This window comes from Acartia tonsa, chromosome 8 (genome assembly GCF_053477335.1).
Source record: "Acartia tonsa isolate MP-2025a chromosome 8, ASM5347733v1, whole genome shotgun sequence".
Lineage (NCBI taxonomy): Eukaryota > Metazoa > Arthropoda > Copepoda > Calanoida > Acartiidae > Acartia > Acartia tonsa.
Window position 1 is genome coordinate 8,303,818 of NC_137267.1, and position 17,443 is coordinate 8,321,260.

Below are 17,443 nucleotides of genomic sequence, written 5' to 3' on the forward strand. Positions count from 1 at the left end.
TTTTTAAGTCTTAAAACACACACCTTTACGGAATTTTAGCACAACCTACCTCCCCCTTTGTTCTTAATATATAACATTAAATATCTCTATTCGCTACTTTGTGTTGAAATACATGAAATAAATGGAACCCAAAACATTTTTGGGGTGGAACACAGTGTGATGGAGAGAGAGGTTGCTTAATACGTACTACTGTGTATATAACAGTGTGTATGAAATAAAATATGTATGAACGAACGTACATTGATTCAAAGGAATGCGGGATGGTTGATAAATTATAACAAACTAGCGGCTTCGCCCCTAGCCTCTAGGGGCTTCGCCCTATATAGTTATGGGAATTCAACCCTCCTTAATAGAAATATTAAAAAAAATTATTCTTTGTTTAATTACTCTGTGGTAAAATTAAACCCAGGTTGTGCGCTTTATGCACAAAAATTTTAATTTGTACAAATTAAACCCAGGTTGTTTGCCGTATACACAAAAATTTCAATTCGTAAAAATTAAACCTAGGTTGTTCGCATACACAAAAATTAAAATTTAAAAAAAATATTTAAATTTTTTCTTTTTTTGGGGGGGATTCATGAGGGCTTCGCCCCATGTTGCAGTGGGGTTCCCCCACCCCAATTACTGGTTTTTGTTTACAAAAATTTTAAAAAATTTAAAAATTTTGAAAGTGGGGATTTTTTAATTTTTCGGGGGGGTTGGGGTGTCCCACCCCCCAAGAAAATAGCTTAAAACCACCAGAAGACCAGTAGGTTCCCAGAAGGAAATTTTACAAAAAATGTAAAAAAAAAATTTAAATATTTAAATTTTTTCTTTTTTTGGGGGGGGATTCATCAGACAGACAGACATCAAGCTACATTGTATTATAGATGAGTAGGTATTTTTATTCCGAATTTGCACTACCTTTTATTATTTTTAAAGTTGCATAGGTATACAAACAAGTTATACTCAATACTCATGGCCCAATAAGAGTTGAAAATCGGTTCTTAGTTCTTTTTGCTAATTTAAACAGGTTATAATTATCCTTAAATTAAATTTCCTTAAACCTTATCCTGCTTTTAGTCTGTATGGCAGGAGATATATCACCCCCAACCCCCTCCCCCCTAGAAAGTTTTCTTAAAGAAAAATACATTCTTACTAAAAAATATATTCTTCCTTATTTAAACAATTTAATTATTAAAATATACTACCCACGGGAGCCAGTCTTTATAAGAATGAAATAATTTCAATTCCATATAAAATTAAAGGGGGAGGTAGGTTGTGCTAAAATTCCGTAAAGGTGTGAGTTTTTAGGCTTAAAAACAGCAGTAGAACTATAATATTGAATGAATATAAATATATAATTTTTTTTGTCTATGGTTCTTTTCAATAAGGAATACACATATTTAGTGAATTTTGTTGTTCTACTATTGTTTTTAAGCCTTAAAGCCAGTGTTTCGGAGCCGGAGCAGCAACATTTTTGGTGGAGCCGGAGCCATATTTTTCGTTCAAAACGGCTTCGGCTCCAGATTAGCTAACAATGATTTTTTTCAGTAATATTATAATTTGGCAACGGTCTATTTCCATATAATAAACTGAAAAACTATTGTTACTTAACAAATAGACACACATCCTTCTACTTTTATATAGCTTTAATCAAATAAAAGCAAAATATTTTATATTATTTATTTTATTTTATCAAATTCAATAATTTAAAAAAAAATTTAGGTATATATTAGTTTTAAGGTAGGAGCCGGAGCCATATTTCCAGATACGGCTCCGCGGAGCCGGAGTCGCATCAAAATTATACGGCTCCGACACCCTGCTTAAAACTCACACCTTTACGGAATTTTAGCACAACCTACCTCCCCCTTTTAATTTGATAATTGGTAAGAAATACCCACGCACTTTTTTCTCATGTATTTGAACCAGGATCTTTAGATTTTTTCTTTATTCCCTAAAATTCCAATTCCAAGGAATTTAATTACATAAGTATAGTGTATATGTATAAATATAATATGTGTACGTAGTTTGAGTTTCTGAGAAATTGAAATTGAAATAAGAAATATTCATGTTTTCCTATCTGTGTATACCCATATAAACTCACACACATACATAATTTTGCGTAATTTCTTTCATAATATTTAAACCCCCCAGGAACAAGGGAATGTTATTCAGACAAACAATTTAAATGGGGTATTCCTATCCAGTTTTTTGTTTAGGAATGAATATTTTTTACCCGAGGGAATAAATGATGGAGCGATAGCGATAAATTTCCAGTATGGCTGAGAAACGGTTCTAATCCACCGGATATTAATCGGTTTCAAAGCAATACCTAAAATATTGATTATTAATATAGAATGATACCATGAAAAAAATGATAACAGGGGAAAAAAATGATACCAGGGAAATAAATGATACCAGGGAAAAAAATGATACCGGGGAAATAAATGACTACCTCAGGGAGAAAAAAAGAATATTTACATCCACTATTTAAGGGGTTATTTATATGGGAATGAAAATTTCCCCTCCACCCTCTTCCCTTATTTCTTCCCCTTCTTACCCACTTCCCTTCAGCAACATAAAAACAAGTTTTTCGCCAACTCTACGCCAGCAAAATATTTAATATTCAGCAATCTCAAAAGGAATTAATTGGCTGTACCATGGACCTTATTTATCCATTCATAATGACTTATGATATCATAATAAAGCTTTATTCTATAAAAAAATCTATTAGTGGGCTTCTTATCTCATTGTGAAATTGCACTGAGTTAATGTTTTAATAGTTCGAGTTCAAGTCCCCTCAAATGTCATAGTCGCAATTCATTCACAAAAGTTTGTAGTGTAGTATGAAAACTCAATATTCACGTACACAAGATTAGAAGAAAAAATGCCCTACTCCCTCTTATTTGTATTTTATTTTGAAAATAAGGGTCTTGGGGGTTATCAGTGCTTGCTCAACCCGCCACTTGTGGAAAAGCACTGACAAGTGTAATGTAAAGCTCATTAATTCTCTAAACATAATCAAACTAATCTTAATCAATTATCAAGGCATAATTTTACAAATATGAATTAGATTGAAGATAAATAACATGGTCTTAAATGATTCCAAATTGCCTAATTCGGCGAGAAATGCAATAAAAAAAATTTTTGTTGGCGGAAGCGGAAAATGGTGGTGAACGGCGGGAGCGGCGGTCCTGCCACCTGCCACTTGAAAGATTCCAAAACTTGAGGCAATTAGTGACACAACCAAAAAGATTTCACCCAACTATCTCTAAAACTAAGGGAGTAGCACCCAAAATAAAATTGCTGGTATGTCGTGTTACAAGTCACCACATTCCCCCCCCCCCCTTTGTCATGTACACTAATGTATGTACACTTTCAGGCCACCAGTCCATTGAGAAGAACAACGGGTTGCCTGCGGCTCACTGCGGCAGACATTCTAATTTCGCGGTTGCAAACAGCAAATAAAAGATTTTCAGTTTTCAGACCGCTTAATTATAATGTCTGCCGGCTCTTTGGAGAACTAAGCTGTCCAGATTAACCATCCAGGTACAGCTTAATTCTCTGAATATGATTAACCCTTTCTCCTTTCTCACTAACCATTACTGTAAAAACATGGGGGGAGAATAGGATGTTAGTTTAAGCCGGGTGTAGCTTAGGCTTCCAACAATTGAGCCAAAATATAACATTTTCTATTTAGGAAAAAACATCAAGACTTTCCCAATATTCCAGACTCCATTAAATGCCCTGAGGCCCCGCCTGGAGACCCTAACCGTACTCCCGTCCTGGCCCCCCTGCACCTTTTGGATAACCTCTGGTGAGATTGTGATAAATTTGATCTTCCCTGCATTACAGACCCAGGTAGTTTATTATTGCTAAAGCTGCTCTATAACTAGCCAATCTGTAAGTCCTATTCCATCTTGGGGGATACAGCATCCTTCCCAGACACCCTTCCTTTATTGTCCATGGTCCTATCCTAAGTATATCTTGGGAATGTAATACACTTGCTTTGTTAAAAATTAATTAATCAAAAGAATCAACCATTACTAATTCTTCCGAACTAAATTAAAATCCATGAAATCCTAATTTGAAGAGAAAATTTTAATGAAAATTAATAATTATATAAGAGTATAAAATTAGAAAATAATAAATGTAAAGCAAGATAAAAATTAAATGTGTAAATAAAACCTTATAATAAAGTAACAGGGTGTTTGTCTGTATGTTTGTAACAAAGGATATTGCTAACCGCTGAACCGATCGGGTTCTTCTTAACAGGGTAGCTTCACATAGGTCCCGGGAAGGTTTATAACTATTTTGGGGGAAATAACAAAAAATAACAAAAAATCGATTTTTTTATACAGAGACTTGAACGCAACATAGATAGGTATCGTAGAGACTTGAACCAAAAAACAAACAAACATTGAAAGTGCCACTAGAGGCCTCTAGGGGCGAAGTGCCCCCTTCCCTTCTTTCTGGCTACTCACCTGTGACTCAGGGATCTCAAGGGATAAGACAATGTCCAATAAATAGATGTAGATCCCCAATGATAATATCCAAAACTACCCCTACTTCTGTAGATTAAAATTAGTGGTTTAAACGTTTAGACACTCAACTTAATAAACTAACCAATCAAAATTCACTTAAGTCCTTAAAGTTGTTAAGCCAACGAATAAGAAAACATTATTATAAAACTTAAGGGACTATTTCAATAAATAGCCCATTGTCCCCTCTCACTCTGCCTGTGACCTGCGTGTTTATCATGATCATAAAATAGGTAAAACTTAAAATTTTCCTAATCTTTAATGTACTATTATAAATCCTCTTAACAAGCTGACAAATCCATATGCCTAACATATATTGTATAAGAAAGCAGAGAATGTGATAAATATTTCATAATTATCCTCAATCCTAATGTTATGTGAATAAGGCAAAGGCTGAGTAACCTTCATATTACTATGTTTTTGTTCATTCCAGCAAGATTTTTTTTTTTGTCGTTTTTGGTGTCTTATTTTCTTCTTCTAAGTATGAGATTTATGGAGCTACCATAGGAGAGGGAGGGGGGGATATGTAAAGGAGTGTTTAATAGGGTGGGTCGATTTTGGACATTTTTTTTCTGAGGCCAAAGCGGGGATCTGCACTCAATTTATATAGATATAATACACCTCTGGGTGATTTAAAATTTATCCTAAGTCTTAAAACCGCTGACGACCAGCCATTCAATTGTATAGCTATTTGTAAATGGGAGTCAACAATTTATTATATCAGAACTATGGCTTCATGGTGCTCCCTGGAAATGCCTTGAGGAGCTGAGTCAGGAACTTTTGTCTGTTTCAAAAAATCTCGTTCCTAGCCTGAGAAAATCTAAAAAACCTCTACAAATTGGACAATTCTCAATAAACTTTAAAAAATTTTGGTTTTTTAGTGATTTCTAAGGCTAGGAACGAGATATTTTGAAACGGACAAAAGTTCCTGATTCAGCTCCTCAAGGCCTTTCCAGGGAGCACCATGAAGCCATGGTTCTGATTCAAAAAAAAAAATTGAATGTCGTCTTTGCATACTAATAAGTAATGAATTATATTTTTAAGTGGTCGTGTTCTAAAACTCAATTTTTTAAAATTCTTTTTCGGTCAGAAATGTTTTTAAGGTTAATTTTATCTGTTGCATATCCCCGCTTTGTCTAATTCCGATATGAACCCACCCTAGTGTTTAACCCCCCCCCCCCTAATTTTGGGGTTCCAAAAGCAAGGCACCCCTAAATTTTTTAAAACATCAATAAAGACACACCTCCCCCTTTCCCAAAAAATAATACTATTGAAATGAAATTCCTGATTTTGAAACCCTCCCCCTTAAAGAAAGCTTAGACGTCCTTAAACCTGTATTAAGAAATACTTGTCCATGGTACTGAAAGAAATACGTAGGTAGTCACTAATTAGAGGCCAAGGAAAATCTAAAAAGTACAACCTCCCAGAGCCAAAACATAATAATTGTAATTCCCAAGAGGTTATTTCTAGTTATAGAATGAGGAAAACATATAAAACCTAGTTTTCCTATTTGTATCTCATTAACAATATATATCAAACCTGGTAAACCCCCTGACCTTTCCACCTCCTACCGCCCAATTTCCCTCCTCTGTCCTGCAGCAAAAGTCCTTGAACGCCTACTCCTTCCCTACCTTAAACAATCCCTCTCCACCCACCCCTCACAACACGGCTTTAAACCCCTCCACTCCACCACCTCCTCCCTCCTCAACCTTTCCACCACCATTGCCAATGGCTTCAATCAAAACCTCCCTCCCAGCTGCACTACTGTTGCCTCCATCGACCTTTCCAAAGCATTTGACTGCATTCCCATCCACCTCCTTCTCCAAAAAATCTCCTCCTCAAACCTTCATCCCAACATCATTAGATGGCTGTCCTGCTACTTGCATGGCAGGATGGCTTTCTGCTCCTATCAAAACACCAATGCCTCTCCTAAAATTGTCTACACTGGCGTCCCCCAAGGCTCTGTTATCTCCCCTGTCCTCTTCAACTTCTACATAGCAGATGCCCCCCACATCCCCCCTGCCCTCACCTCCTCCTATGCCCACGACCTTAACTCCTTCCACTCCTCCCCTAACATCCCCCAGTCAGTTGAATCCATCAACTCCCACCTCTCCTCAATCGCTGACTGGGCCTCCACCAACGGCCTCTCCATAGCCCCCAACAAATCCACTGTCACCCTCTTCACTCCTGACCGCAAGCACCTATCCAACCTCCATCCTCAAGTCCAAATCAACGGCTCCATCCTTCCCCTTGAGAAAACCTCTAAAATCCTTGGAGTTACCTTTGACACCTTCTTCAATTTCAGTTCCCATGTCTCCACCATTTCCTCAAAAATTTCCTCCCGCCTCAGAATCCTCAAATGTCTGGCTGGCACCAAATGGGGCCACCAGAAGGAGACTCTCCTCACCACCTACAACACCCTCCTCCGCCCCATCACCACCTATGCCTGTCCTGTTTGGTTCCCTAACACCTCCAAAAACAACATTGACAAACTCCAAGTCCTCCAAAACCAAGCCCTCCGCATCTGTACTGGTTCCATCAGCCACCTCCACCAAGAAACCAAAATCCTACCAGTACGGAACCACCTTTCCCTTCTTTGTTCCCAATACCTGGCCTCCTCCCTCCGCCCCTCCCACCCATCCTTCCACAACGTCACAACCCCCCCTGGCCCTAGATCCAAAAAATCAACCCTTCAATCCATGTTCCTTCCTACTCTCCAACCTTTTCTTTCTCCCGACAACACCCTCCTTCCCACAAACTACAAATCCACAATCTCCAGACTCCACACCTCAGCTGTCACCCAAGCCATAAATTCTTACCCCCCTAATCCTGTCCTTAATCAAGCTCCCCCTGACATCAACCCCTCCGAAATCCAACTTCCCAGGCACTACAGAACCATCCTCTCCCAATTAAGATCCAACTATTGCCCTAAACTCCAAAGCTACCTCCATTCCATCAACGCTTCTCTTACCCCCAACTGCCCATCCTGTCCTGCTAATCCTACCCCAGAAACAGTCCAACACCTCTTTTCATGCCCAAATAATCCTACAAATCTTACTCCTATGGACCTTTGGCAAAATCCCACCCATGTAGCTGCCTTCCTCTCCTCTCATCCAAGTTTCACCAGCCTTCCTCCCCTCCAACGCCCCCCTCCAGAGCCCCCCCCATAAGCCCACGCCCCCCCCCCTCATCCTACTGATGACAACCTGGAACGGAAACGGACTACGAACAGCCAAGACAACAACAACAGAATGTCTGTCTAAAGCTTAAGATCTCGCTAAATGCTGGACCAATATTATTCTCATTTCCACAGAAGCTCTTATAGGTCAGGAAATGTTGGGGAATCTGCACCCTCCAAAAAGAAATCGCCACTGGAAAAAAATTCCTAACCTCCAAAATATTTGTTAATCTTTTACATTGTTGAACTTCGATTTCATGGATGTTATCGTTCTTTTTTATCCTATAACTTAAAGAAGTAAGGTTTTTTGGGAATAGTCCCTTTCGTGGGAACGTACCTCAAGGGGCGATTCATCGTATTTTAAAATGGCTTTTGATAGGTTATTTGAGGTTAGGTTAGGTTATATTGGGTTAGGTAATTGCCCCACAGGGTTAGAGCCCCCCGCAGGGGCTAGAAATAGGAGAAAAGCTACTGTGCAAAAAAAGGAATAATCGCCCCTTAAGGAGCGTTGCTACGAAAGGGACTATATCCGGGTTTTTTTAATCTGAAGCTTAAGGTCTCAATAACCATTGAACCGATAGAGTTATCTATTTAAAGTAAGCTTTACATAAGTCCTGAGATGGTTTAAGGCTATTTAATTTTCAGATTTAAGATTTTGGGATTGTTTTAAGCTATTTTCTAGCCCATAATTAATTACCATCCTACAATTTATTTCCCTTTATGATATCTTTATCTAGCTTATGCTTCTTATTAGAATACAGTAAATGTAAATCATTTATCTTGTGCTAATAAATCTAATATTATATGTGTGAAAGTCTTATCCGGGATCTTAAGAGATAAGACAATGGCCGATAAATTTATGGACATCCCCTATGATGTTACACCAAATTACCCCTTAAGTATATTACAATTAGTAGCTGAAATGTTTTAAATGAACAAACCAATCAAAATTCAAGAAAAGTCCTAAAAGTTGTTAAGCGAACGAAAAGAAAATGTTATTATAAAACTTTGGGGACTAGTGCAATAAACAACCCTATGTCCCCTACCTCCTTGGAGTCTTATACTTGTCTTGTTCAATTACGGTCAATGTCAACTTAATTTTCCACATTATCTGTACTGTTTGTACTTTGTCTTAAAAAATAAAGGTGTTATTAGTTATTCCTCGCGTTTTTTTAGCCCCGAGATGACAATTGCACGAGCTAAACGAACTGGTTTTTTTAATCTTATGATTGTAGATTTTATTTTTTATATTCGCAGAAAACTGGATATAATACGATGCTAGACATATTTTTTTTAGATGGATGAGAACTGGTTCTAATCCACCGGATATAAATCGTTTTCGAATGAATACGAGAATAGTTATTTCTCGCATCGTATTATAAACAGCTTTCCGCGGATATAGAATGTACAATTGTAAGATTAAAACCAGTTTTTATATTCGTAGAAAGCTGGATATAATACGATGCTAGACATAGTTTTTTTGTATGGATGAGAACCGGTTCCTATCCACCGGATTCGAATGAATACGAGAGAAAATATTATTCCATTCCTTATTAGTAGGACAAGTAGATAATCTAATTCTCCCTACATTAGCAGACGGATAATGGATATTATGACAGGGGGAAAATTGGCGTCAATTCAGGTTGCTAAAATGGACATCTCTTAATGGTCAGTGTCTTCATCCAATAGAACGGGAGGGGATGGGATGAGGGAGTCGGGGATAGTTATTTTAGCCAGCTACAAGTTCTAATTTATTAGAGTACATGAATATCTGGTGTAAGACCCAAGTAATAATAAGCGAAGCATCTCTATAATCAAATCCTAAAAATGTAAGTATGTCCTTAAACAATATCCTGTATTTTCAACAGATTTACTTACAATTTTGTTTCGTTTGACATTTATATTCTGATTATTGAGTTCTGACACTCTACAAGTGTTAATGTTCGTTTGTCCTAACGTTTCAGTGCTTTGCTTTTATGGATGTTGTTAAGTTAAGTTGAAGAATATACGTGAGTAACGATATTTAGCGCATTTTTTTTTAAATTTCAGAGATTTTCTTTTCGTTTCTCTAATGCACTTTGTGGATTAGAAATGATGTTAACCCTTTTTGCATTTCTATAATACATATTTCTACCATTACACTAGTACGTACTCAAATTGAATATCCATTTTTAGAGCAATGAATTATTAAAAAGTTATTAAATTCGAAAATAGGATAGGTGAAATTCATTTTTTATGTTTTATCAGGTATAAGGTATAACCAACAAGTGAAATAAATAACATTTGGGGTGCAGAGGTAGAGGTCGTAAATTTTACTATATGTAGCCCCCCCAACGACAGCTGAAAACCACGTATAGGATTCGTGATATTTTTTTTCTCGAATTAATATCGTTGTTTAACACTTTTTGAGTATATTATATTATTAACGGATCAAGTCGACTATAAAGAAAAGGAAGGTCTGTTTCTGCGAAAAGTGTTGAGGGCTGCCTTAAAGGCTTCCACAAGAATAACAAGACCTACAATATAAAAAATGTACGAAAAATATTAATTTTACGCGGTTGTTCTCGAGACGCAGACTCCCTACTACTTAATGTGGCTTGACTATTCTTTAAAAAATAGTTCTTAAACTTTTTTCATAGTTTAGACTTGATCATTATAGGTAGTTCTTTTATTATAATTATAAGATAAAAAAAACTGGTTTGTTTCAACCAATTTTTTTACCTACCTAATGTTTTACGTGAAATAAGATTGAACATATATGGATTAAAGAATATAAAGGTACGGAACCTACTTAAAATTGATTTGCATTTGTAATAACATGTTAGTTTTCTTTTTAGAAGTTAATAATGCCTTTTGATATTACCAAAAATAATTTATCTAGGACGTCCAAGCTTTTTGGGGAGAGGGGGTGATTAAAGGTTCCATTTTATGAAGAGATAAACACCCCTTAACCCCACCCCCCTCATCGGACATCCCTTTAACATTGATTCACTAAAACAAGAGTACATATCCTTATACTAAAGTAACAGGATGTCTATATGTCTGTGTGTTTGTACCGAAGGATCTCGGTAACCGCTGAACCGATCGGGTTCTTCTTAACAGGGTAGCTTCTCTTAGGTCTCGGGAAGGTTTATAACTATTTGGGGGGAAGGGTACCACCACCCTCCCCAGAGAAATCGACCCTAGAAACATTACCCACCCTCCAAAAAAAATGGAATTTGGTTATCAAATTCAATTTCCCTCTGAAGTATAGAAATATAGAGTAACAATGTTACCTAATAATGCATGTACTACTATTAGTATAGCATCCCTTTACAGTATTCACTAGAACTAGAACAATATAGAAATATAGAGTAACAATGTTACCTAATAATGCATGTACTACTATTAGTATAGCATCCCTTTACCGTATTCACTAGAACTAGAACAAGATAGAAATATCGAGTAGCAATGTTACCTAATAATGCATGTACTACTATTAGTATAGCATCCCTTTACAGTATTCACAAGAACTAGAACAAGATAGAAATATAGAGTAGCAATGTTACCTAATAATGCATGTACTATTATTAGTATAGCATCCCTTTACAGTATTCACTAGAACTAGAACAATATAGAAATATAGAGTAGCAATGTTACCTAATAATGCATGTACTATTATTAGTATAGCATCCCTTTACCGTATTCACTAGAACTAGAACAAGATAGAAATATAGAGTAGCAATGTTACCTAATAATGCATGTACTATTATTAGTATAGCATCCCTTTACAGTATTCACAAGAACTAGAACAAGATAGAAATATAGAGTAGCAATGTTACCTAATAATGCATGTACTATTATTAGTATAGCATCCCTTTACAGTATTCACTAGAACTAGAACAAGATAGAAATATAGAGTAGCAATGTTACCTAATAATGCATGTACTACTATACCTTAATGGTTGTGAGTATTTCCCATCCGCCTGGAATATTGCAAACTCTCTGGAGACAAACAAAAGTAATTCAATTACATCAATATTGGATAACCATATACACATTTTACTTAAAGTTATACCTAGGTATTTTAGAGATATTTTATAAAATAAATAAAAAAAAATTATGAAATAAATATTTTTAAGGGTAAACTATTTAGTATTTACATAAAAAAAGGACTATCAACCTTAAAGGCCTGAATTCTAAAAAAAAGTAAGGTATGGGGCTGGTTTTAAACTATTTCATTATACACAATTTCTGCCCCTTATTGTCTCTGATTTTAAGACATTTGATAAAAATATTGTTTGTAGGGTTTAAATAATATTAGTTTATAGGGTTGACAATCCGTATCCGAATCCGGGATCCGAAATCCGCTCAATTTTTAGCCAATTTTGGAATCCGAATCCGGAATCCGTTTTTTAATAGCGGATTCGGATTCTTAATTGGTAGGCTAAAATTAGCGTCTTGAGTTTTTTCTTTCAACTCCGCCTTTTTGAAGGCAAAGATTATCATCATCATATATAATATTTTTTTTTTAAAATCTGGTTCGATTCTCGGAAGTGAATTATAGAGAACACCAAGAATATTAATTTTTAGGACATTTTTAGCTCTTAAATTTTTTAATTTAAAAAAAAGCCTTTTAAAATATTGCTAGAATCCGGAATCCGCCATAAACAAGAATCCGGAATCCACGGGAATCCGCCTTTTTTTTGGACTGATTCTTGTAAGAATCCAAATCCGGTCCAAAAATTTGACGGATTGCCATCCCTACATTCTACTTTAATGTAAGTACAGCTAGCAGCTGGGCCCCTAGCATCTAGAGGGTTCTGTATTAAAACTGGTAAGAAAGTAGCAGAAAAATAGCCTAATCCATTCTAAGGCTAAATAAAATAACATAGCCTAAAACCAGTGTTGCGGATCAGGCCGCATTTTTTTGAGTCCAAGGATCCGGATCTGGATCCTGGGGTATAAATTTATGGAAAAATCTACCTAAATTTATATAAAATAGTCACTTACAAATTTTGAAATATCTGGTAACCATGTTAAGATCAGCTGATTCACTCCCACACTTTTCTCTCTTCGAGATTAAAGAATAAATATTTTTTGAAAAATTTGGTGATTTTATTTTTATTGTCAAGGATCTGAATCCGGATCCTCACTGACCAAATTTGGAGGATCCGGATCCACAACACTGCCTAAAACCATCCTGGTAACATCCATATAAGCGAAGCTCTGATCGGTATGAAATTTGTCATAACTGAGTGAGCAGAATATAAATGTATAAGTCTAAACAAAATTGTAAGTAAATTTGTTGTAAAACTGCTTAAATACAGGATACTGTTTAAGGACATACTTATATTTTTAGGACTTAATTACAGAGATGCTTTGCTTAAAACATTGAACCTTGTTTTTAATAGGAATCAGTGTTCAAAATAGATAAATAGCATAATTATATCATACAAAACTTTGTTGTAATAATGAATCATCATGCAAGTTTAAAATCGATAGAAAAAATCTAACATATTTAAATTAACAAAAAGAGCTATACCATCAAGCCGGACGGACCAACTATTATTATATACAACCTTCACTTTTAGAAATGTATTCTCTACCCTGTCCTACCTCATAAAATTGAATCTACATACTATTCATTCTCTTCTTAAGTTGTTTACAACTAAGAAATTGATAAAAACAAGGATGACAACATCAGGGTTTCAGATCTGGATCCGGATCCGCAAGGATCCGCATAATTTTGAGTCCAATTTTATTTTTATTGTCAAGGATCCGGATCCGGATCCGCACTGACCAAATTTTGAGGATCCGGATCCGCATACAATCAATGCGGATCCGAAACCCTGGACAACATCCACAAAAGCGAAGCACTGAAACGGTAGGACAAACGGACATTAAAACTTGTATAGTGTCAAAACTGGATAATCAGAATATAATAAAATGTAAAAAGAGTCGAAGCAAAATTGTGAGTAAATTTGTTGGAAAACTTCTTGATACAGGATAATGTTTATGGTCATACTTACATTGTATGACTTGATTATAGAGTTGCGTTGCTTATAATATTGTACTTTGTTATCCCAGGAATCATTCTACCAAAAATCAAATCTATCAGATAATTAGATCACATAAAAATTTGTTGTTAAAAAAGTTAAAAAATCAACATGTTTAAAATGGACGTACGGACATTCTTGTAATGACTATAGAGTTGTACGCTTTCTAAATCATTCCTAACTACTAAAGGAATCACCATGCAAAATTTGAAATCGATAGGACAATTCTAATATGCCTAAATTAACAAAGAAAGCTACGGACGTAGGGACCGACCCTAATTATAGAAGCGCTTTGCTTTTATAAATTGTTTCAAAATTAAATTACGACCAACCTAACTTTTAAAAACATTTAAATTCCCCAACCTACGCCATTTTAAAAAGTTTCATCTCATGAATGAGGATGAATTTCTTATGATCAATTAGATTACACTGTACAACATTCCAGGCCAGGCGATAATTCTTCATGGAAAAAAATACTTTTTGCCTACAACTTATACACCAGTAAAATTTTCTTTAGGAAAAATACATTGACGTTTTGCATGTTTTTGGGCAAAACACAATATTTGTTATAGGGTTGGGCCGGATACTTTTTTGGCCGGATACCGGATACCGGATATCCGGCTGATTTAAAATGCCATATATCCGGTAACCGGCCGGATATCCGGCCAACGCCGGATATCCGGCAAATATCCGGTTATCCGGCCAAATTACCGGATATCCGGCCGGATAACCGGCCAAATTGCCAGATATTTAAGTAGTAAAAAAAATTCTTCAGAAATCTTATATAAATTTACATAAAGTTCAACTTATTAAGAAAAATGTTCTTCTAGCTTCAATAATAAGAAAATTATAGCCAAATTAAGATTTTAAAAAGCAGAGATTTTTGGTGTAAAGTATAAAAATTATAGAGCCGGATATCCGGCCGGATAGTTTCAATATCCGGTATCCGGCCGGATATTGAAAATGGCCGGGTATCCGGCCGGATATCCGGCCACACCGGATATCCGGCCCAACTCTAATTTGTTACTAAAGGCTTTGCCGCTAGAGGCACTTATAACAATGGATATAGCTTAATTAGATATTGTAACAAAATTATATTTGTTTAAATTATTGATTCATAATATTATTTCCACACAAGAAGACGACATTATGAGTTACGCTGCAATCCCACACCAGCTGTACCATGCTTTATAATCAGCTGATCTTTGTTTACATTTGATTATCTGACCTCTAATGTGAACACTGTCAGCTAAATTGCAGTACATTTCTATTAAAAATTGTGATTAATAGTTGACTTTGTGATCTTATAATATTTAACAATGACTGACTTATTTTATTTTCAGACACCTTAAAGCATTCTTTTAGAACAAAGTTAATGTTGAATTAGCTAAATTTAATGTACAATTGTTAGCTAAACTTAATGATTATTTTAACCTAACAAAATTAACATATAAAACGTATCTAAATAATCTAAATCATGAGCTGGATCTTTAAAAGCGTAGCCGTGGCCGTAGTCGTGGTCAGAGTTACAGTCACCAACCTAATAGCGATCTTTAAATCATATAAAGCACGCGTAATCGTGGCCACAAAAAAAAATGCGATCTTTAAATCATATTGACAACGCGTAGTTGTAATCGTAGCGTGGTTAACCACGCTAAAAGTGACCACAGTCTGTTGGTGTGACTAAAGCGTTGCTAAAGCCACGAAGACAGCTGCTTTTGATAATTTTAACGTAAAACTATTGAAAACGTAAATTATAATTGTTAAATGAATGTATGAATAATTGTACGGGCATGGAATATTTTATTTAAAAACTATCATAAAAATATTTTAATTGTGGTTTTTATAAATAATAAAATAAAAGTAAATTATAAAAGTTAGGATGTAGTTTATTTATATGATGTATAAAATAACGTATGGGCATGGAATGATTTGTTAATATTGAACCGTCACGTATGGGTATTGGGTAATACTAATAAAGTATGTTGCCTGTGTTACATAAAGAGACAGTTTTTAGGAAATTAATATGATAAAACTATAAATATACTTAAATTAAATTAAATTCTTTTGGGGATTTATTACTGCAATATTATTGATAAGGTTAGAATATGATTACATTTTTTAAATTTTAGTAATTGAATGTATTTTTTTATTTATATTGAATTTATTGGACTCTCCCTTTGTCTTGTGTGTAGTGGCTGTCTGTCCAGCCGTGCTGGGAAATTGGCCGGGCGTGCAATGTCGTGCTGTGCCGTGCCCCGGCCGGCACGATATAGGCCATAACAGCCGTAGTACCAACTACATTGGCTCATGCCCTTAATAATATGTAAATATTACAAACATTTAAAATGTGTTATTAAAATAGTAATTTTGTATAAAATATAATTTCATTTCTCTGATGAAAATAATTTATTTTTAGGTGGGCCATAAAAGATTTTAGATATCCATAATTCTAGGATAGCCGGCATTGCACTTCTGTAAAATCATTTAAAAATCCATGTTTTATTAGCAGCACTGTGGCGACGACTACGGCTACAGCTACAACCACAGCTACGCCTACGACAGCGACTACAACTACAACTACAGCCATGACTACGGCCACGGCTACAGCCACGCCAACGGCTACACATTTAAAGATCCAGCTCTGGTCTCTTTATTTTTCAATTCTAAGGTAAGAATCCTTTATTTCACAGATATTATGACAAGGAACAAGTTGCTACAATGAACTTAATTTATTTGACAGTTAGTTCTTTTAGAATTAGGGGAGGGCATGGTATAAATAAGGTCGAGGGGAGGGAGGTTATCGTTATAATAGCCAACTGGAGAAAGCGAGAATCTCTCATACTATCCACGTTTTCCATTTATACACCACAATTTGACTATGGCTATAAATAAGTATCCGATTTTCGAATTATTTTTTACTATTAGAAAATTTTTAGGGCATAAAAGTTTTCTTCAGATTAAATATACCTTTCTCAATGTTAGACATACTATTGAATCTATATATCATTCAGTTTCATTGAGTGTTTACAAATTATTTAAGAAATATTTCTTCTAAAACAAATATCATTAATTCTATATTCTTCATAATATTAGAAAGAGTTTTCAACTCATGAATGCGAAAATAGACAATAATTATGTATAAAGGATAAGACAATGGACGAAAAATTTGTTGAAATGTTTGGGCAATTATAGTTTGAACTAACCATTAAAATAACAAGTTTTTTTTTCTCTGCTTGGTTAAATAATTAAGGGGGGGGGGGTGAAGTTTTGACACATTTGCGTAAACCTGGCACCTAGGCTTTATCTTTGGACTGAGATAGGTTATTAATGATAAAATCATTCTTATATGATGAATTTCACGAAGTTTTAAGATTTTTGGATAGGCCTCCAGGTTCCGGAGCTCCAGGCCCTCAGGTGGTCTCTGTACAGGTAAAAATGAAAAAAAAAATTTTTTTTAAAGTTACAGGTCAACATATAAAAAAAATCAAAAAATCTTAAAACTTCGTGAAATTCAACATATAAGAATGATTTTATCATTAATAACCTATCCTCTCAGTCCAAAGATAAAGCCTGGGTAACAGGTTTACGCAAATGTGTCAAACCCCCCCCCCCTTTCTAGTTAATTGATGAATGACCTTTAAATGTCTCCGATATAATATCGGATAAGAAATACCAATAGAAAAGTTGTTATAAAACAACCT

The 17,443-nt window shown here is 35.3% G+C and overlaps 1 protein-coding gene across 1 annotated transcript in view; it reads right to left on the minus strand.

Moving 5' to 3' along the window:
• Positions 1 to 17,443, minus strand: part of LOC145325922 (DNA helicase MCM8-like) — a 106,174-nt gene that overhangs the window by 51,973 nt on the left and 36,758 nt on the right. The window contains exon 11 of the mRNA XM_080168931.1: positions 11,638 to 11,685. Coding sequence (XP_080025057.1) covers positions 11,638 to 11,685 — 48 coding nt within the window. The remainder of the gene's footprint in view (positions 1 to 11,637; positions 11,686 to 17,443) is intronic.